Genomic DNA, 21,767 nt, shown 5'->3' with positions numbered 1-21,767 from the left:
AGGGAAGCGTTTATATTTTGGCAAAGTAGCAGCAACATCACCACATGTCAATCAACAGGATTTTTCTATGTAGCGATGAAATTTTCAAAGATATGTCGTAAGATCTAAATAAGACTTGGAAGCGGCCTGCAGGGAATGTATTTGTTTTCAAACATGAGATGAACTGTATACTGTTGTTAGGGACACAGTGTTTGATAAGATTATGTGTGATTAAGCATGGTGATGAATAGCTGTTATTGTTTAGAGATTACTCAAATTACTCAAAGAAACATCTGCGGTACGTATAGAGTGCACAAACTAGATAAACGCTTAGTCAGATTTTCATCTGGCCCTAAAATACCACCCTTCGCCAGTTAAAAATAAACACAGCCAAAGTTAAACTGTTTGAGAAGGGAGCGAGGGAATGCGAGGGGCACTCGGAGTCTGACGTTGATCAAGAGAGAAGAATAGAAGTCAGTCGTTTTTCATCTGTAAGAATTCACAATAGTGATAGGCTTCATTTGTCAAGTGACAATCGGTTAAAAACTCCACTTTAAACATGATACTCTTACAACTTAATACATGCACGGGAGGTCACGTAGACTAGCTGGATATAAACATCTTTTACAGCTGTGGCTGTCTGCCGGAGGAAGAAAAACAATCAGGAACTGCATTTTTACATTTTCAGAAGAAAATCTGAGTGCTGCTTGCCTGAACAAAAATCACTGCCAGGGGTTTTTATGCAGTTGCTAAGGTGTTCTTAGTGGTTTATGTCAATTGCTATGTGGTTGCTAGGGTATTCTGGGTGGTCTCTGTGATATTCTGTTTCTAGATATGGCTTGGGTCCCTCCTTCATCGTAAGGCTAAGAGTTTATTTTGCCCATTTTACTATCCATCGGATAAAAATCCAACTGTATTACTGTGATTGCTTAGAAAAGTAAAAGCACATGTAAACGTTTGCATGTAACGTTGCAAAAAGCAGATTTTTGGTGTGCATGTAAACCTAATTCATTGAGGACGAGTTACATACCAAAGCTTAATATGACCAGCAGTACGAGTCCTGCTTGTCTTTTTTATTAGCAAACGTCAGGTATCTAGAATATTCTTATTTTTATTTCCATTTTTACAACCAAGAAGCTCCCCATTAGATTCCAGTATGGCTGGAACATCCAACGTTCCTTTTTCAGGAAAAAAAAGCTATTCTGTTAACTAATACTATGGTTTTCATCAGTCACCATCCTCTGAACGCTGTTTCTAACATTATGGCAGACACATTGGAGCTTTCTTGACCCCTCATTTGGTGAAGGAAATTCTTCCTTCCATGGGATCAAAGCCAATGTATCAGAAGCCAGAGGGCAGATCAATTATCTGAGCACTTTCCACTGTCCAGCTTGTTACGATCAGATGTTCAGACAAATCTGGCTCTTTCAGGGGCCAGAGGGGAGGGAGGGTGATCAAATAGCTCTCTATTTTTCTTCCTCTGCCAAGTCTATTGCACACTGACAAATGTCATCCTGTAAAAAAATCCAGATCAGGTCCCCTGAAAGCCCAGCAGCTGTGTTGGCCCGGGAACTCCTGAGGCACGTTGCCGCCAGATTCCCACTTGACAACAGGGGAAAACAAGCAGGTGTGCAGCTGAGGAAGACAAGTATCCGAAAAGGGAGATTATGGGGGAAACCACACACGCCTTGACCAAACGCCTTGACCACAATTACATGGCAGAAGACTGGAAAAGAAAAAAACACGTCCTTGAGTAGCCAAGTCAGCCGACTCCAGAGGAGAAAGGAGTGCTTATGCTTGCTCTTTATGTGATAAGAAATGGGATGGAGGCAGAGCCATTAAAACTGTGTGAGATAAGAGAGAGCTCATTCAGACGTGCCGACCCTCCTGATTAAGAGGCTAATTCACAAGATGTCAGTCAAACCTGGAAGAAGAATGTTTTACCACACGCTAAAAATGAGACGAAAGTCCTTGAACAATAGAAGCCTTTTCTTCTATAGCTATTCTTCATCAAAATCCTTTAACCACAAAAATTTCAATGCAGTATTTTTTGTTGGATGGCAATATTAACATTACTCTGAATTCATAAATGATTTCAAGTTTAATAAAAGTTAAATAAAATATAGTGCAGAAAATGGGCATGTAAAAAAAACTGGAATCATTCTACCTCACACTCAAATAAATAAGAAGACCTTAACAAGTAAAAAAAATAAAAAAAAAATAAAAAAAAAATACAGATTTTACTGAAGGAAACAAGGTCTTACCAGTTTCTCTCTGTTGACCATCTGTCTCAACCATTTAAAGTCGAGAGGTTTGAAAGCAGAGAAGACAAAGAGGGAATCTTTTTCATAGCGTTCAGGCTTCTGGATGGCCCCCTCAGGATAGGTTATCCTCATGGTGGTCTTAGTACCTACATCTCTGGTGTAACCATTCACTGGGGCCTCGTTGAGTCTAAAAAGTGCAAATCAGCTGAATTTGTGTCTACAATTCTTTTGTTTGTTCTGTTTATTGATTTGGACATTAAAAAAGCAGAACATGGTGACTGTGTGCACTCACCTTACTACAACATCGTATTCGTCGATGCGGGATCCTAAAGACTTGTTGCTAAGGATACCACCATTACCTACTATTATACACCTTTTACAACTCAAACTGCAAAGAGAACATATGAGAAAACAGGTGGCATTACTCCAAAACCTGCATACATCTTTACAACCATATTCAGCTATTAAAACTGACACAAGCCTAACCTGATATTGCCTATAACTGTAGTCAAGTAAAAGAAAAAGGTCAGGTAAAAGATGATGCACTATATACATGCGTTATGCAAACCATGACAATCAGAACATTTTATGCTTAATACACATTAAAATATACACACATAATTTTTTTAAGAAATTAATTATTTTATTCAGCAAGGATGCATTAAACTGATCAAAAATGACTTTAAATACTTTTACATTGTTAAAAAAAGATTTCCATTTCAATTAAATGCCTCCTGGAATCCGTAAAAAAAAAAAAAAAAAAGTATCACTGTTTCCAAAGTAGCATAACTGTTTTCAACACCGACAATAATAATAAATGTTTCTTGAGCATCAAATCATATTAGAATGATTTCTGAAGGATCATGTGACACTGAATAGGATTAATGATGCTGAAAATTCAGCTTTACCATCACAGGAAAAAATGAAATTCTTAAATATATACAAATTTAAAACAGTTATTTTAAATTGTAATAATATTTCATATTATTAATATTTTATTGAAATAAATGCAGGCTTGGTGAGCATAAGCCTTATTTCAAAAACCTAAAAACAAAACAAAAAGTCTTACCTATCCAAATCTGGTCCCAGTCCATAATTCTTTGTGGAAGATAAAATAACATCTATGATTCTTTCTGTAGAGAGAGAGAGAGAGAGAGAGAGAGAGAAAAAGAGAGAAAGAGAGAATAAAGAAGATCAAACAAAAACATCTCTAAATGGTTACGGCTCTAATCTGACTCAAATGATTTTCTCCATCAGTAATCTACACTTCTGGTGTTCTGATGGAGAAGCATGATTGTATTATTTGCTTGGAGGCTCCTGGAAGTTGTATTAGCAACTGAAAATAGGTTACTGACACCTTGGAAAAACCAGCCTGTAAAAGTGGAACGCCATTTGCAAACAAGTAAAATTCCTGTGCCAAAGACTTCAATTTAATGCTCTACAATGCCTTTAGTATGTCACCTCGTGATGTAAATTTACAGAGCTGTTTGGTCATAGCGATCATTCCTCCGATACCCTCGAAGGCATTCGTGGAAGCCACAGATTATGCCGCCTGATATCAGCGAAGATACGGGATTTCCTAGTAAGGCTGCATTAGTGTGATCCATTGAGGTAACTAAAGCATCAGTATGCATACCTTAAAAGGCCAAAGATGAGAAAACGGATTGAAAAAGTGCTAATTCAAGGAGTACGGACTTGCCAATTTTCCCCTTTTGACCTTAACTATATTCCAATGAACAAGAATCAAGAAGGCATAACATGGAGGGAAACACTTTGGGAGGTCTGCTAGGCACTTTGCAGTACGCGTGAGGCGCCAAATCTACATCTGTACATAATTCTTCCTTTTTTTCCTCGTCCGGTGGTTTGAAAGCATCTACCCTAATGACTACCATTACTGTTTCTGACAACAAAGAGCTCACATGTGAGATTATCTTTTTTATTGCCATAGACGCTATGTTATTGAGGTGGCAAACATAATAGGATGCACCAGTGTAGTCCTGTGGTTTGGTTTGGTTTGAAGTGAATGGATGTGATTACAACAATACAGCATGTAAAAACCTTCTGTAAATTGATTCATCCTCAAGAAATGCAACAGTCGGTGTAGTGTGAAAGCTAACGTAAGAGCTGGAAATCCGCATTGACCCTAAACTGTGACCTGAATGATTAAAAAGCAGCAGGGAGTAGCCGTCATTGTTTGGACAAAGTGCTGACGGCTCACATCAAGCATCACCACACACTGCAAAAACAGCATCGGGACCACATATATATGGCTGAAATGTTTATGACGTTTATCTGAAAACAATCCAAACCTATTGCTCTTCCCATTTATATATATATAGCATGACTTCTGAGAGCACGAGTCATATAATGACACATTTCTTTCATGTAATGTTGGTCAAGAAGCTTTTTTTGTTTAAAAACCAATCAAACACGCTCATAAACTATTTAAACATTCATCGTGAGTTTTAGAGGAACTTCACCAAAGTAGCTAAGAGTGACACTTCATCCTGAGTCACCGGAGACATTTAAGAGGCTACTTAATACTGTAAGGCACTTAAAAGGCCAAACTTACAGTCAAAACAGCCCTAATGGTTTATTCTCCTTTGAGGTATTTGGTTCTCCCGTTTTTAAAGGATGTTGGGATTACCTTACGGTCGACAAAACCATCTGCAATGCTTTGACTGAATGTTTTCCACTGAGGGCGACGTAATCAAGAGCAGAAATCACAAAGTCGTAGGTGGCCGCAGGGATCGCTTATATCAGAATTGGTAGTGCAGAAATAAGACATCTATTTTTATGCCTTTCTGGCCCACGACTCGAGAACCTTTGTCAAGCTCTATTCAACAACCACACGTATCACCTATCCAAATGAATAAAGTTAAAAGCGAAGTCACGCTAGGCTCACGATCCGTGCAGCAAACAGAAACCAGGTGTAATGTAAACAAGGGACCTGCTCTTTTGAAAGTCTTCATGTGTGTGGACACGGCAGCCCTTAACCGTACACAAAGGTTACATTCAAGGTACCCTTATGTGCCCGTTGCCCTCAAGTGCTGGAACATTTGACACAATGTGCTGAAATCTAAGATGTAATCGTCTTTTCAGATGGAGGGGGAAAAAAACTGAGCAGACAACGGAGGATTACATTAACAACCAATTGGTTTCAAGAAACCGTTTTCTTATCTACAGGTCTTTCTCTGAATGTCTCATTCTCTTTGATACATTCACAAAGCTCAGTAGAATGAAGTTCTTGTTCTCTGCTGAATGGAATAAAACCCCCACATCACTGAAGTACATAAATGTCTGCCATACTGTGCATTACATCAGGCCACGTACACACAACAGAGGTTTACTCTCAGACACTCCTGCAATATCAGGGTCATTCCTGTCCTGAACCGGCAATGGTTGATCATAGTAAGAGTTTGGCATCCTACTATAGAAACATGAACGCTAACAGTTTAAAACATTTGGAGTTTATGACAGAAGTCATTTTTGTGACCAGAGATGTATTATTGTCAAGTAATACTTTTTATTTATGCCAACTAAACTTCTGCTTTCTCTTGACTTTTCGGGAGTGAAGCTGCTTGTCAAATGCAATTGTATCAATAATAAGCTCTATATAAGAATGCTAGAATTCCAGATAGGATTCTGATTTAATTTCATTATTTTATTTGGGTCTGTTTTGTCCATTTTGCTTAAATATTCTTGAAAGTCTGCTGTGGGACAAGTTTTGAATTGCTGAGTGCATGTGCAGGAGGGAAGATATTAATGTGCACAGTATGAAAGAGAAGGAATGATAGCGAGACTGACTTATATAAACCCAAAATATAAACTTTCTAAATTGAATTGTTTATCAAGCCACACAAACTAGTTTAGCATTGTGTGTGTGTGTGTGTGTGTGTGTGGGGGGGGGGGGGGGGGGGGTTGAGTAGGGCTGGGAAGGGGGAGTAGGGCTGCACATTATTTCATTTTAGCATTGATATTGCAACGTGCGCATCAGCGATATGCCGGGTTCAGACTACACAATATTTTTGTCTGTTACGATAGTGACTGTGTCAGATTATGTGATCTTGACTCCAAAATTCGTGTCTTGTCATGGACAAGAAACAGACAACACGTTGCTTCACGACCAATCATCGATTGCCATCTTTAACAATGTGCGTGACCTCATTGAGAAGGCAGAACTAGCGACGGACTTCTGGAAACAAGAGCGTAAACAAACAATGGTTGTACTAGCCTAACACTAATTCCAGTACTCACCGGGTTGCTGAAGCACCTGCGCTATCGTTCACCAGCATTTATCTTTCACTCTGTCGTGGTAGTCGCTCGAGGAAACATCACAAAGGTAGGACTATTGTTGCCATAGCTGCATTAACCTTTTCTCCATTGCATAATTCAATCTAGCAGCACCAATACAATCGTCTCTCTTTTGTCTTGCCATGTTTGAAAGCTGTGTACAGAAGGGCTTATGTGCTCCTATTGGTCAATGTCACAATGTGACAGAACCCATCGTGGAGGACCGAAAAAAACCCCCAAAAAAACATGCTTGTCTTTCTGTTGATGTCGAGAAGCATTGCAGATGCAGCGTCAGTTGTAATCCACTATGGCACACTATACGAGATGCGTTCTTGCGTTCCGACACCCATTGTCATTTACGAATGACCATAACACCCTACCCTAACGGATATTTAGATATTTAGGAAACATGCTAATTTCACATACTCGTTTCTCTGAAAAACACTTCTACAGCCAGTTATTTTACTTATTATTTTACAAGCTCCGTGTTGTCAGTCGGGTTTTGTTTTGGTCTGTGTGATCTCGCCCACTGCCTGTTCACCCAATAGTATTTCGACACCCCGGGATGCCAGCTGGCAGGAAACACAGCGCATCGCAGACTTAGAAACGAGCAAACAAACCGGGTCAGTGATTGCAGATTTCACACAACCTAAAAAGCCTCAATATCCATCTAAAAATCTCTATGAACGAGAGCATATTAGGGGCATAACAATGAACAGGACACAATAATAAAAAAAATTGTGGGAAAAGAATTTAGCGGGAGTGAGACTAAAAAACCATCCGGTGCAGACCTCCAAAGAAGTGCTTCATACCGATTCAAATAATTAACTTGTCGTTTTAAACGGTTCATTAAAAGAACCGGTTTTTGGAAACAAGACAGCATTTGGAGAACATTATTGTTAAAGGTCAAACTCCACCTTAACAAATCTATTTAAAAAAAAAAAATACATACCTTGTGTTTTAAATCCAAATGGAGGTAAATAGTTGTTAACTTTAGCAAGCCGCTTAAAGTTTCGGTCCAGAAACATGGAAGCTGGCTTACTAAACCTGCAAAAGCATAAGAAACAAAACATAATGAATGCACATTCTATGGACAACTAACATTCAGATGTAGACAAATGCAAATTTAGCAAATCTAATAGAAGACTGCATATTTTTGCACAGTACCAAAAACATCTCCATATCAATTCCATATCAAAAGGGCTAATAAAATATAGCCAAACAACACATTCCCTTCCTGGACATGAGCTTGGGGAGTCAAAAGGGGCTTTTGTATGTGAGAGGTCTCACTTCATCTCTGCTTTGACCTGTGATTAAAGTTTAAAACAGTGTGGCTGAACCAGCACCAATCAATCACGAATCCAGGCCTCCGTTCACCCCTTCTCAAGAGGAGTCAGGGGATACCCTACCCGGGGGCCATTTCCCAGCACACTCCCCTCTTAAAGCTTGATGTGCAAATGCAACGATAAATGCCTGTGCTTCTGACCCACAGATCCTCGCTGTCATTTTTTATCTACTCCGCCTGCTACCAAAGGGCATTTCGACAACATTTAAAGCAATACAAATGGGAAATCTCCAGGATGCTCAAAGGTGCCGGTAAGCAGTGTGAACTTTCAAAAGCCATCAAACAACATTTTTCAATACAGATCCCTTTCAGGGCTCATTTTTATAAGTCTCAGACAGCAGAGCATCTTCCACAAACACATTGTGAACGCTGCCACTTTTCTGCTTCCGTAAGTGTGGCCACACGATGGATGTCTGTTTTTACGACCCTCCCAACTCAACAGGCTCATTATTCATTTACAAACATGAGGATATTGGATAATTTTTCAGGGTTTTTATCCCCCCTCTTTCTGAGGTCTTTTATAATTAAGTTAGAAAATTGCCGTAGATTGGTCAGGGGGAAGACTAACAAGGAAAGCTTGTCGAGAGGTACAGGCGGTTTGAAAAAACTAGGTTCCCTTAAGAAAACTTAAAAGACTAATCATGGATCAGTAAAGAGAACACAAGGGTCATTTAAAAAAACAGCTCTTGCTTTTAGGAAGAAAAAATAGCAGAACCCCTTTCCCCAAATCCTTTCCAAAGTACAGAGCAGCAAGAGTTAATGACCATCAAAATTCACATTAAAGGAAGCAATTTAACAAGCCTTTTTGGTAATAGTGGACTCCAGTTGCTTTTGAACCATCTAAATCTACAACAATGTCTGATATGTCGGGAAAATGAGGACAAAGAGGATGTCAATTGAAAAAAAAAAAAAAAAAATCAGAGCAATGGCAGGAAATGAGATGAGGAAATGAATGGGGTCACTATTGGCAACTGTTTAACAGATTCTGATAAAAGTGTTTCTATTTCATGTACTAATCGCTGAAGGCTAGAGGATGTCCGACAACGTCAAGAAAAAAGGGAAAAAACGGTCGCATCGGATACTCTTCTGATATCACCTGATAAAAGCAGACAAAGCGAAGTCTTGCCAAAACAAACTGTGATTAATTAACTTGTGGCTTGTGGGGCGCATTATAAATAACTGGGTGAGAGAGCTTTAGGTCTAAAGACAGACAGGGGTCTGCTTGTCATAAAAGGGGTCCTGAACAGGAGGCCTGTGCACATTGTGCTCATTTCCTCATGGCTATCTCTCACTGGGGGCTGTATTTTTATAACCGGCCGCTCAAGTTCAACCAAGACATTTGATTTAAGAGTCCAATACAAACAATTTTGGGAAAGGGGTTGAGGTGTTGAAAATAAAGTTGATTCCATGGGTGAGCCAACGACTGAACTAACAGAGGGTGAGATCACATGGCTTCAGGTGGTTTTCTAGACATGCAGGGATCCCCTATTAAAATGAAACCGCTAAAGGGAGAGATAAGTAATTGCCCAAATGACCACATACATGCAATAGGGCTTTAACCCTATAGGACCATCCCTACTTTATCCAACCACTGATTAGTGAGGCTGATAAGTTTTTCTAGATTTAAAAAATAAATTGTTTGAATTTCACGAGTATAGCATTTTAAGAAAATTATTTCATTTTAAAAGCATGTAAAAATTTTTTGAAAACATTTTAAAAATATGTAGTTTTGTGCATTTTCAAATTAGACTCTTCTATTTAATAAAGAGCTTTAATATAAAAATTTAAAGGGACAGTATGTAAGTTTTTCCATTAGAGGACTTTTATTCAAAACAATAACAAAAGGCGTAGCTTGATGATGCCGTGAATGAGCGCGGAATAATGGGAGTTGTCGTCTTCACCTCCACAGCTGATGAAAACCAATCCGACGGGACTCGGGTAGAAATCATGTTCATGGATGAGCTAATGTATTAAAGTTTTATTAACGTTACTGTGGTATGAAGCAGGGCTGGGCTGAGAGCTGTCAGAGCGGAACGAGGCCAGTGGAGCGAATGCTAATGAGAGAGATCTGCGCGACACACCGATCTCAAGTCCCGTGGAGGAGCTCCGGAGCTTTTATTATTATTCTTTGTCGAAGTCAGCCGCTGCCGCTCCTTTCATTATGTTGTTTATGTTTATTTTACGATTTAAATTAAATTTAACGTCTGCTTCGTTCCCTGAACTTGAACTTTGTTACAGTTATGTTTGATCACTTAAATTCACATTTTATTTAATTGAATGAAATGGCCACAAGTGCTGAAAACTACTCATAGAGTCACTTTATTTGACAAATTAAAATTGTGGGGTAACGCAGCGCTGTTTAACTTGATCAAAACAATCATACTAAAAATACATTTGAGTGTGTTAAAAGTTGTTAACATTACTGCGTTCGCTAGGTGGCTGGTATGAGACACTTGTTGCACACTGCAGTAAGCTAGATTGATATTAGTATATCATATTAATAAAAGATGGATGACTTGTGTTTGTCAATGGCATACAATTCATTTTAAAACATTGTCTGGTGGGAAAAAATGCTGTATTACTGTAAATAAAAATAAAGCTCTTTCTGATTATGCCATTATAGCCACTTGTCAAAATAGTGTTGTCTGATTTACTTTCTGGGTACAAACATGTTACTTGCTGTAAATCAAGAAAACAAGATTCAAACAGTTTTGAACAAGGATTAGTTTTCTGTCGATAACGGTATCCAAACAGTTTCTCACCTGTCTAATAAAACGCATAATATATTAAAGTTTTGGTGTTTCCTGGAAAATCGAGGGTAATGACGTCACTGACAGGCGACCCAATGATACGGACCATTACACTGGTTAAAATAGCTGATTTCTCTGGATTTAAACCTTGTTAGAAACATTTGGGATAAGGTAAGTCCACAAGTCAACAAAATATTTAACATTGTTCTAGTGGTTTTTTGATATTTTAATCTAAAAATCTTACGTATTGTGCCTTTAATTATACAAGGTGACTTTCTTGAAATTGAGTCTTAAGGTTCTTTATCCAAAATGTACACAGTTAGTCTTCTTAGATGCTTAAAAAAATCTAACTACAAAACTACTATGCTTTGATTCATTCAATGGAAACACTTTACAATAAGGTTACATTTTTTTACATTAGCTAATGCATTAGGTATCATGGACATGCACTAACAATTTTCACAGCATTTATTAATCTAATGCTACTACATGTACTGTCTACATATAATACTTCGTTTTTTTTTTACTTTTTTAAAAAATGCAAGCTTTTTATATTATTAATGAGCATGAATTAACAAGGAACAACAGTATATTTATCATGTATAATTATTGTTGTACAGTTGTCGGTTTGTGAAACCTATTATCTGTTTATACGTTCAAAAAGTACATAAAATGTTTCTTTAGTTCACCGTGATTCTGGCAACATCTTAACTGAATCAATGTATCCTAAACATCATTATAAATAATTTATCATGCAATAAAAAAGCTCAAATATTTGTGTTGTAATGATGTGGCAGCAGTGCCTTTTGACCCCGAAAAATAAACAGAGACCCTGAGAACCTTGATCCATCACATGTTAATTAGAGGCACATTGTAGACACTGTTAACACATATGCCATTAATTGGGGGACCTGTTAAAAAGTTTTAGGCACCAATTCATTCATTGCTCTGCTTTATGGGTCTCTTGATGCTTGTACTGCCTCTAGACAAATAACAACAAAACAAAACGTCTTCTGCAACGTGAACTTGTCATTCTTGTTGTCAAGTGTTCTTTACACTCTCTCTTCTTTAAAAGGTTATTTCCTTAAATTAATATTTTTGTTTAGTCAGTTTTTGTTTAAATCAATCCAGGGCAACCATCTGACTAAATATTGCTGTTGCTATTGTGTGATAGTTACTGTTTTGTGATAGCTGCTAAAATCCCTTCCAAAATAATCTTGCTTGATTGGTGGAAAAGCTATTTCTAAACAATCTTATGGCGATGAGAGAAATATCCATGAACAAACCAAACCGTGATGCTTAATGTTTATCATCGTTGGGCATGCTGTAGTGGAAAAATGACTTCTGCTAACAATAGCCAGCAGGAGAATTATCCTAAAGATGAGGGAACAATGGAATACGGATGCCAGCAAATACGAAAAGCTCCATCAAAGGGCCATGTCGTCACTGAGGGTCGCTGAGCGTTGTGTGACATCATTGAGAGTCGAGGAGAGCTCTGAGGATTTAGTCAAATGGGAGAAGTTGACTCATTTGGTTCTCCACAGTGGCTGCTTTACAGAGCATTTTCCTCTCAGCCGCAAAGACAGAATCACTGTCCACTTCCAAAAGAGTTACAACAGGCGCATTGTGGAGCTGGCGAGCATGTGGAAGTGGTTGTTTGTTGTGGTAGGTTACAAATTAACAAGGACTTAATGGATCAGAGGAACAGCTTTCTGTTCAATCTGAGATATTATGAGACTGGCCTCAGGGGCTTCATGGCTGAGAAGTGACATAGTGTCTCTCAAAACCAGGGAGAGCTGAATACACAAGGAACTTGGTAAATCAGGACTAAAGAAGTAAATCTTTAACAAAGCGGTCTTCCATTCATAGAGTTTGTACTTAATTCTGAAGACGACAGAGAGCTCAATATCGCAAAGCCTTCCAGATCAAAAGCAGGTTTCAAAAAAGCTGAACAGATAAAAATAAAACAGATGAATAAAAACACAGCATTCAGCCAAAGCTTCTTTGTGTTCTTCCAACCAAACATCCATCCCATCTGCCATCTTCAATTATCCTCCTTTTGAAATATGAAATACCTTTTCTCAAAACACAACCACATCTAGCAGTGCGCAAATTCAAGTGAAACTGCAATAGACCTCAATTCATATATCAGCAATCAACAATAAGAATGTTTTTCTGTCAGTCACCACTTTGACGAACAATTCATTTTATATTTAGACATTTGTCTTGGAGAATTTGTTTTTCAACAATATCATCCATCTCAGACAGCTAACTTTAACTATGGTGCACCAAATTATTTTTACTGAAACACCACATCGAAATTATTACATATGCAATGTAACAACCAACAGTCAAATAAAACTGAGTTGTGCAAACATTTAAACTGCATGCAAGGCAGTTTTTAAATAATCGAATTATGTTTCTACTCAAATTTGTAGAAACATTTAAACGGTGGCTGTAATATATATTTTGACAGGTTTATTCAAACACATTAAAGAGCCCCTATTATGCTATTTTAAAGGTTCCTAATTTTCTTTTGTTTACATGCATCCCAGGTAAAAAAAAAATTCTTTTTTAATTTTCTCATAAAATCCATTGCACATCATCTCTTTTCTCAAAGAGTCTGAAAATGATTTGTTCGAAGATTCAGTCTCTCTTAGGTAATATTTGAAAAAGCATAATAGGGGCACTTTAAATAATTATGATTAAGACATCACTTACAGGATAAGTAAAAATATAATGAATATGTCATACAGAGCATATTTACCTGTTATAGCTTATACATGTGTGCACGAAAAAGACATCGGAAAAGCACTAATTTCAGCCGAAACGTAAACTGTATTCAGTGGCCTAAATATCAGTGCATCAGTCATTTAAAACAGCAGATTGTCCAACAACATGTACAATAAGTTACAGTAAAAGGCAATGGGTCATTCTTATTGTCGAACCCGGAGTATTATGTTAATTAAAAAATCGGTTCATACTTTGGATAGATAGCAGTCATTTTGGCAGCTGCATAGCCAGGTTTGCAGGATCCTTCACTGAGGTTTCCATACTGGTACACCAACTCCGGAGGCCTGTAGACAGTTAGAGAGGAGAAGAAAGAGGAGGCATTCATTTTGGGTTGCAAATGTTAAACCTGACAGGAACATCAGACAGCATAACTATGCTACAGGGTAATGGTGAATCTGAGGTATATTGTTTTTATCTTGCCTGGCACATGATGGATGACATCTAGATCAGGATGTGATGGATTACTTTGTGAAACTCATTTATCGCTGATGTGTTAAATAAATGAAATAGTCAAACAATAGGAATGCAACACATTTTGCTGGCTGCACAAACAGTGAGCGTGTTTATTTCATACTTTTGTTCTGAAAGAATGTTCCGAGCTCAAAACAGCTAACGCTCTAAAGACAGCATTTGAGGTATGATGTTACCACAGAAAACAATTTTGACTTGTCCCTCAGTTTTATTTTTATAGGAAAAAGGCAAAAACTGGTTACACGCTCAGTAAACTAAACAGGGCCAGCGTTCCGGGTTGTTTAAAAGCTGAAATGTAAAGTACTTACACTAATTATTCCATAAAGCTAGTTTATTTTTCAAACAATAAAACTGTCTACTTTTCTAGATGAGTAAACATCTGGTTATGCGTGACAGTAGTTTGCACAATGCAAACAATGCTTTACAGACAGCAATGCCATATAGCTCATGTCTTGTTAAAATCTGTAATGTTTGGAATCTTGTGGTTATACTTTATTGCCTCCATTGTAGGTGCCTTACAGTATTTTTTTTTAATGTCATTTTTATTTAAATGTTTTCATTTTAATCAGGGTAGAGTTCTACGGGAGTCAAAGATATTTGGTATGACACTGACACAAAAAAGTTAAAATCTTGAACAGAACCTGGAACAATCAGGCCTCTTTTTAAAAGACTTACAGTATTCTATTTGTTACAGTTTCAGTTGAGGCAGAGAGGCAGAAGCAGGATCTAAGTGCAGCAGTAATATTTAATAAACAGTCTCAAACTAAACAAAAACTCAGAACAAAAACCAGAACAACCCTTGCAACGTAAAATAACTGACCAAGAATAAGACAGAACACAGGCTATAAATAGACAGAACTAAAGAGACAAATTAACAAGACACACCTGAACTGAACTAACTCAATAAGTAACTATGGAAACAAACAAACAGGCAGGGGCAGAGGAAGACCAAACTGAACTAATAGACAGAACACAGACAAAGACAGAAATCAAAACAGACTGACAATGTAAAACTATTATTTTTAGATATATTTACACCAACATTCAAAATTATGGGGTCGGTAAGATAAAAAAATAAAAATTAAAAAAATTAAAAAAAATTAATATATAGAAATTAATACTTTTATTCAGCAATAATACATTAAATCTGACTTTTTACATTGTTACAAATACTGTCAAATAAATGCTGTTATTTAACTCCTCAAAAAAAAAAAATGATGTAAAAAATAAAGTAATTATTCTGAAAATTCAGTTTTTACCATCACAGGAATAAATAACATTTTAAACTATATTAACATTATTTTTGTATTTTGACCAAAAAATGCAGTCTATGTGAGCACAAGATAATTCTTTCAAAAATATTTTAAAATAAAAATATCTTACAGACCCCAAACTTTTGGAAATACATTATATATATACTTATAACATATCAAGTGGTTGTAACAATGATAAAATATCGAGAAATCCTCTAAATGGATGGGGGCAGCAGACACGCTCCTACCACCTAAACTGAGCGGCATCATTAATAACCTGCAGCTCACAATGAAAGCAGTTCAAATAAACAGGTGAAGAGGACACAGGTCAGGTCTGAGAGGCCAATGGGTTTGTGTGTGTGTGTGTATGTGTGTGAGAAAGAGAGAGAAAGAGAGAAATCAGGACTATCAGAGACTGGAGGTGGTTGAGAATGGACACATGCTGGCTGGACCACCTTGTTAAATGGCATCTAAAGCATCAACTGTGTTAATCTCAATACTGGATTAAAAATCACTATTAAATAAGTGTCAGTAACACAATAAAAAAACAAAACCATGTCTCCGAATTTACATTGTTGATAAAATGCCGAAACTCCAGGTTTCAACATCAAATCAAATTGTCCGACACTAAGTGCCTTTTCAACAGTTAAAATAAAAGCCACAGGACACTTATTTGCTGAAGCCTTCATTTTGATTAAGTGGTTGGCCCAATGGGACAGTGTCATATTTTGTTGTCGTGACAGCTCTGAGTCTTTGAGCAGCAGAACGGGTGGTGGATTGAGGCCAGCTGAATGATGAAGTGCACCACACAGACAGCTTTTGCTCACAGCGTCAATGAAATCTAAACCTGTCGAAGGCTTTGCTTATTGTATGTGCGCATGGTGTGGACAGACATGCCTTCTCTGATGCTCAACACTGAGAAATTAGGGCGAGGTGAGAGTCTGAGAGTATGGCTGCTTCAAAGATGAAATGTAAACATATACCTACCACACACAGACCTATCATACATCACAACACGTCACACACGAGGTCGCTGGAATAGATTGCTCAAAGACACTGATGGCACTGAATGGGGGCAAAAGCGTTTATTGCTTTAAAGACTTTTTAGTACCCTAGATTTTGTATTTATTTATATTTCTCTATATAATATGTATTGCTACAACCACTTGATATATTAAACACTACTATTCAAAAGTTTGGGGTTAATTTTTTTTAAGAAATTCAGCAAAGATGCATTCAATTGATTAAAAGTGACTAAAGCCATTTATAAAGATTTATATTTCCCCCAAAAAAGCTGTTGAACCTTCTATTAAAAGAATCCAATAAAAAAACAAGGTTTTATAATAATCATAATAATAATAATATTATAATAAGTGTTTCTATAGCTGTAAAGCAGCATATTAGAATGATTTCTGAAGGATCATGTGACACTGAAGACTGGAGGATTGTCATTTGCCATCACAGGAATAAATTATGTTCAAATATATACTAAAAAAACGTTATTTTAAGTTTACAGTTTTTACTTTATTTTTTATTTAAAAAATACAACATTGGTGAGCAAAAGCAATATATTTTGGAACAATAACATTTGTATTTTTAAAAATTAATTTCTTACACTTCAGGATGACTGAACTGAACAAGTGAAAGTAGAAAGGTAATGTGGTGAAAAAGAAACGGCGACCAGTAACAGCATCTAATACCTATAATACAAATTCTTTATGTAATCTAAAAATCATGACAGTAAAAAATAAAAAAATAATTATTAAGATAAACTAAAAGGCTGTTTGCTCTTGATCGTTGTATTAACATTTAGATTATTTTATGTAAATTTTCTCTCTATTGGTGAAATGTATAAGGAAGGGATGGTATCATACAGAATACTTACAGCTTTGTGTCCAAATTCAGCACGAACCCTTGCTTATCAAACACTGTGAAGAGAAAGATGAAAATGAACATTAACTCAGAACATTATAAGCCAAACACAAAAAGAAATGTAAATCCTCACTTGTTATGCCATCATCATGTCAAAATGCATCACTGGTGCATTTTTGGACCACTAAACATGTAAATAATAATTAACATTCAAATAGTTAGGTCATCATCTAAAGGATTTTAGTGTACGCGGAAGCAGCAGCAATATAAGATTAGACCAGCCAAAACATTCCACATTTCAACTGGGAAATTGTTAAAAAGCAGCTCTCCACCTATGAGGGCTTCATAAGACCATAGGTGTCAATGAGGTGTCAATGATGCTAAGCCTTTAAAAAAGAAGAGAAAAAACAGAAGTGTGAGCAGGGGGAAATGAAAAAGCAGTAAACCAAAACTGCTGTGCATACTTAAGTATGCCTACTTCATTCCGTCTGGTCAATAAAAACAGTAACATGTTCAACTTTAAGCATGCTTAATGCGATAGCTAGAGCAGTGCTGCTAGAAACAAAACAAAACAAAAACATTTAACAAAAGACCAAATATTTACCAAGCAGACTGAAATAATGGGCTCAGTAAAAAGGACTGATGAACAGGTAAATGTGGAACAAAACATTAATTCAGCTGCTACATTCTCATTAGCAACACTTGTAGCATTCACAGCGTGAATAAGGCATCAGCGAGGACAGCATTGCTAATCATATGGCACTAAGGCATGGGAAGGAGAGTTTGAGAACGCCTCTGATGCTCTCCAGACAGATGCTGCAGATTGGAGAGGAGGAACTGGTTAGAAAGTGACCACTTCTGAAAAGGAATTATTCACAGTTGGCAATTCAGAGACAGACCCTCCGAGGGCGTTTTAACTGTGGAACCACAGCAAGCAAACTCTTAGATACCCGCCGGGGTCAGACATGAACCCTTTCAGATGGAGGCCCAAGTTGTTGATTACAATTTCACAGGGATGTAAAGTGGGTTGCAGAAATAAATAACACCAAAAACTGACAATCTACGTGTCTCAGGTATAGGTTTAGGCTGGTTTAGCAGTGTAACACTGACAGCCTGCAAATCACTGTGATTTATAATCCAAGTCTTTGCAAAATGAAGAGTGAAAACCCATTCATATTATAACTTAACACATTCTGCTAGAGTCATAAAGACATCATGAAGGCTAAGATGTGGTTTTCATTCATAGTGTATTGTATGTTGGTGGCATGTGTGTGCTGTTCTGTATGTATCCCAATGACAATATAATTACTGATGTAATTAACAAGATACTGAAGTTGGTTATATTATTTTATAGATTTAACTTGGGTTTCATGTGTAATGCAAAATAAAAAAGGAAATATCCCTATTAATCATTTACTTAATCAAAATATTATGTAGTTTTTCTACAATGCTTTTCTAAAATGTCATGCAATCACAATTCCCACTTAAAAATAATACAATGAAAATAATCTGTGATTTTATTTTTTTTAAAATATATGGTAATTTTTTATATATTTTCATTATGTTTCTCTTGGAGACTTAATCAGCACTTCGATGTTTACACTTAACACCCATCTCATTAAGTTCAAGTTCAACTCTGTTATGGAAAAAAGACTGCACAAAGCACAATACTGACTGTAAATAAATGAGATTCACTTTTTGGTGGTTACGGCCCTGGTGCTTGGAGAAACATGATTTCTTAAAACTTAAGGGGGGGGGGGGGGGGGGGGATTTCCTGATAATGACCCATGTACACTATCTTAAGACTCTTTCACACCAAGTGTGATACAAAATTTTGAATAGAAAGATTATTATGCAGCTATTCACAGGAGGGATGAACTTTCTCTGACATTATTTTTAATGTCTGTTGAATATTTTTTGTTTCGCCTGGGGATAAAAACACACCAACCAAAAAGATCTGAGAACGACTGATTGCATATACAGTACACTACCATTTAAAAGTTTGGGGTCAATAAGACATTTCAAATGTTTTTTAAAGAAGTCGTCAGTCACCAAGGCTGCATTTATCTGATCAAAAATACAGTATCAACACTAATATTGTTAAATGTTATAAAAAAAAAAAAAAAAAAACAGTTTTCTATTTGAATTTATTTTAAAATGTAATTTATTCCTGTGATGTCAAAGCTGAATTTTCAATTCAATTTTCAGTATTATTAATCCAAGTTCAGAAATAATTTTATAATAAATTTCTAAAACTGTTGTGCTGCTTAATACACCTTTTCAGGATTCTTTGATGAAACGGCATTTATTTGAAAAATATATATTTTTGTAACAATGTAAAAAATCTTTCCAGTCACTTTTGATCAATTTAATGCATCATTGCGTAATAAAAGTGTGCATTTCTTTACAAAAAAAAAGTAAATTATTACTGATCTCAAACTTTTGAACAGTGTATCAAATTGTAAAACATGCAAAGACTACAGTTATTGAGCCTGATACTATTAGTGCCCTATTTTAATGAACTAAGCTCATGGTCTAAAGCACATGGTGCAAGCGTACTTAGGGCATGTCCGAATCCACTTTTGCTAGTTTAACGACGGGAAAAAGGGTTGTCCCTATTCTCTTAATGAGGAATGGGTGTGTTTTGGGGCGTAACGTGCAATAAACCAACCAGAGTCACATCTCTCATTCCCTTTGAAGGCCAGTTGCTCTCGTGCCATGGCGGATTTGCTATTTACATGGTGGAATTTGCAAGCAGAAAGACTGAACGCTCCAGAGCGCAAACGGATCTGCTCGTGTGTGAGGTTAAAGCGGCAAGCAGACCATCTACAGGACAAGCCGGATTCCACCATATCTCTATCTACACAATACTAATCTTTTACATTGTAATCCTTTTATTTTTAATATTTGGTATCTTTGTGTGCTGCTGCCAATATTTGGCATCCCTGTGTGTGTAATAAATAGGCGCATATTACTAATGCGCCCTTTAAATAATAAGAAAAATACTGCGCCATTGACTTTAGACCAGGTTTCAGTTGGACAATGGCACAGTATTTCAGTTGAATCAAAATAGCAACGCGCCAACAATGCGCCCGAACACACCTCATTTTCAGACCAGCACACCCATGGGCGCACAAATGCATTTGCTATTTAAACGTGGTGCAGGACGTGAAAATGATAACTGCGTCGGGCTGAAACTAGCAAAAAACACTTGCGTCGCATTCCAACCCCTTCAATCTTCGACACACAACAGACATTGACAGTTACACAACTACCACTTTGACACTTCAAAAAGTTCATAACGGGATTGTGGCAAGTAGGACGGTGGCGTGATTGATAATGAGCGACACCTGCGCGACGCACCGGTCTCTTATCTCTCACGGAGGAGCGGAAGCATAAAGGAGGAGCGGCTAGTATAACAATTAAGCTTGCTTATAGGCTTGTTATACTACCAGTTATGAGGCATGAAATTACGGTATGAAATTTTATATTGGATTAAAGGAGAAACATTATAAATGAAACTTATACTTGACACTCAGTTGCTAAATAAATATACTAACGAAGAGAATACACTTAATGTATAGTTGTCGGTACACGTAAAGCTTTTCTTGTGATTTTGTCATGTGTACAGATCCTTCACATACACAATAAGCACGTTCAGACCCGGACACGCAAGTGGTAACGAACAACAATGCCTTAGTTATGTGAACCAACTTTTATTTCAGAAAAAATATTTCTAATAGGTGTTATGCCACACATTTGAGCTTCCGCAAGAACCAATGAGGTTCATTCTCGTGTTACGCAGCACGTTTGAGCTTCTGCAAGAACCAATGAAGTTCATTCTAATTTTTGGGTGAACTACCCCTTTAAGGTACAGGTCAGGCAAAAAGCGGGGCACCTTTCAGGTATCTGTCCTGGCTGGTGTGAGCTTTACTGTCATTCAGCACCACCTGTTGTACTGGTGCAAATTCATTTCATTATTTGTTGATTTGTGTTTTGTTTTCTCATATCGCATTTGGTGTGAAAGTGTCTTTTGTGAGTAATGTAGTGGAGGACATTATCTCTGGACTACCAGGCCTCCCATAATAACTGCTAGGGTTCTCATGTTGACCAGAGTGCACTCTTTGCAGTAAGGCTGTACCTGAGCCTACTGTTCGTCCCACGGAGACAGGACCCTCGACCACCGGCTCTGAAACACAAGACCATCAATTAGGCCTCGTGGGTTCTGTCCTTGACACAATCTTCTGGAAACTTTGAGGTCACGCTGAATGACCCTCAGGCCAAACCCACAATCGCCAACCTATTTCAAACAGTACGAACTAGAAAGTTGCATTAGTTCCAGGAATTACATGAGGTTGAAAATGTCAGGATCCCCATCACCATAGTTTCCAGCTGATACCATTAGTAAAATTGATTATTTAAAAAAAGCTTAAAAAAAAAAAAGCCCAGATTGATAAGGATGTTAGTGCCCAACGGAGAGCCCATTGATTATTTCACCAGTCCCCAATAATTGCCACAACAGAAGGAGCGGTAGAGAGTTTCTACCTTTGGTCACAGGCGATGTGACAGTAATTTTTGTGACTTTACGGACTTTTACTGTGGCTGGCACATCTGTGAAACAAAAGAATTAAAAATTAGCAGACCTGCTAAATATGTGCAAAGTCAAACAACATATGATAATGAGGGTAAACATTATGAACATAACCAAAAACACACATTAGCATAAAGTGCCTTCAGAAAGTTTTCA

At 37.2% G+C, this 21,767-nt stretch overlaps 1 protein-coding gene across 6 annotated transcripts in view; it reads right to left on the bottom strand.

Annotated features, from left to right (window-relative positions):
• The window catches only part of st3gal3b (ST3 beta-galactoside alpha-2,3-sialyltransferase 3b), a 59,568-nt gene that overhangs the window by 23,101 nt on the left and 14,700 nt on the right, over positions 1 to 21,767 (bottom strand). For 3 of the 6 annotated variants that reach the window (XR_014607047.1, XM_084119191.1, XM_084119192.1), the window contains exons 3-10: positions 21,566 to 21,631; positions 21,162 to 21,209; positions 17,034 to 17,076; positions 13,616 to 13,708; positions 7,489 to 7,583; positions 3,313 to 3,376; positions 2,536 to 2,631; positions 2,244 to 2,430 (exon numbers count right to left, since the gene is read on the bottom strand). Coding sequence is in view for 4 of the 6 variants with exons in the window: in XM_084119191.1 (XP_083975317.1) it covers positions 2,244 to 2,430; positions 2,536 to 2,631; positions 3,313 to 3,376; positions 7,489 to 7,583; positions 13,616 to 13,708; positions 17,034 to 17,076; positions 21,162 to 21,209; positions 21,566 to 21,631 (692 nt within the window). In the remaining 2 variants the exon portion in view is untranslated. The remainder of the gene's footprint in view (positions 1 to 2,243; positions 2,431 to 2,535; positions 2,632 to 3,312; positions 3,377 to 7,488; positions 7,584 to 13,615; positions 13,709 to 17,033; positions 17,077 to 21,161; positions 21,210 to 21,565; positions 21,632 to 21,767) is intronic. The other 3 variants (XR_014607046.1, XM_084119193.1, XM_084119194.1) reach the window with 2 other exon arrangements.

Source organism: Abramis brama (genome assembly GCF_963993115.1).
Source record: "Abramis brama genome assembly, chromosome: 7".
Classification (NCBI taxonomy): domain Eukaryota; kingdom Metazoa; phylum Chordata; class Actinopteri; order Cypriniformes; family Leuciscidae; genus Abramis; species Abramis brama.
Note: the sequence above shows the minus strand (reverse complement) of the source record. Positions and strands in the feature narration are given on the sequence as shown.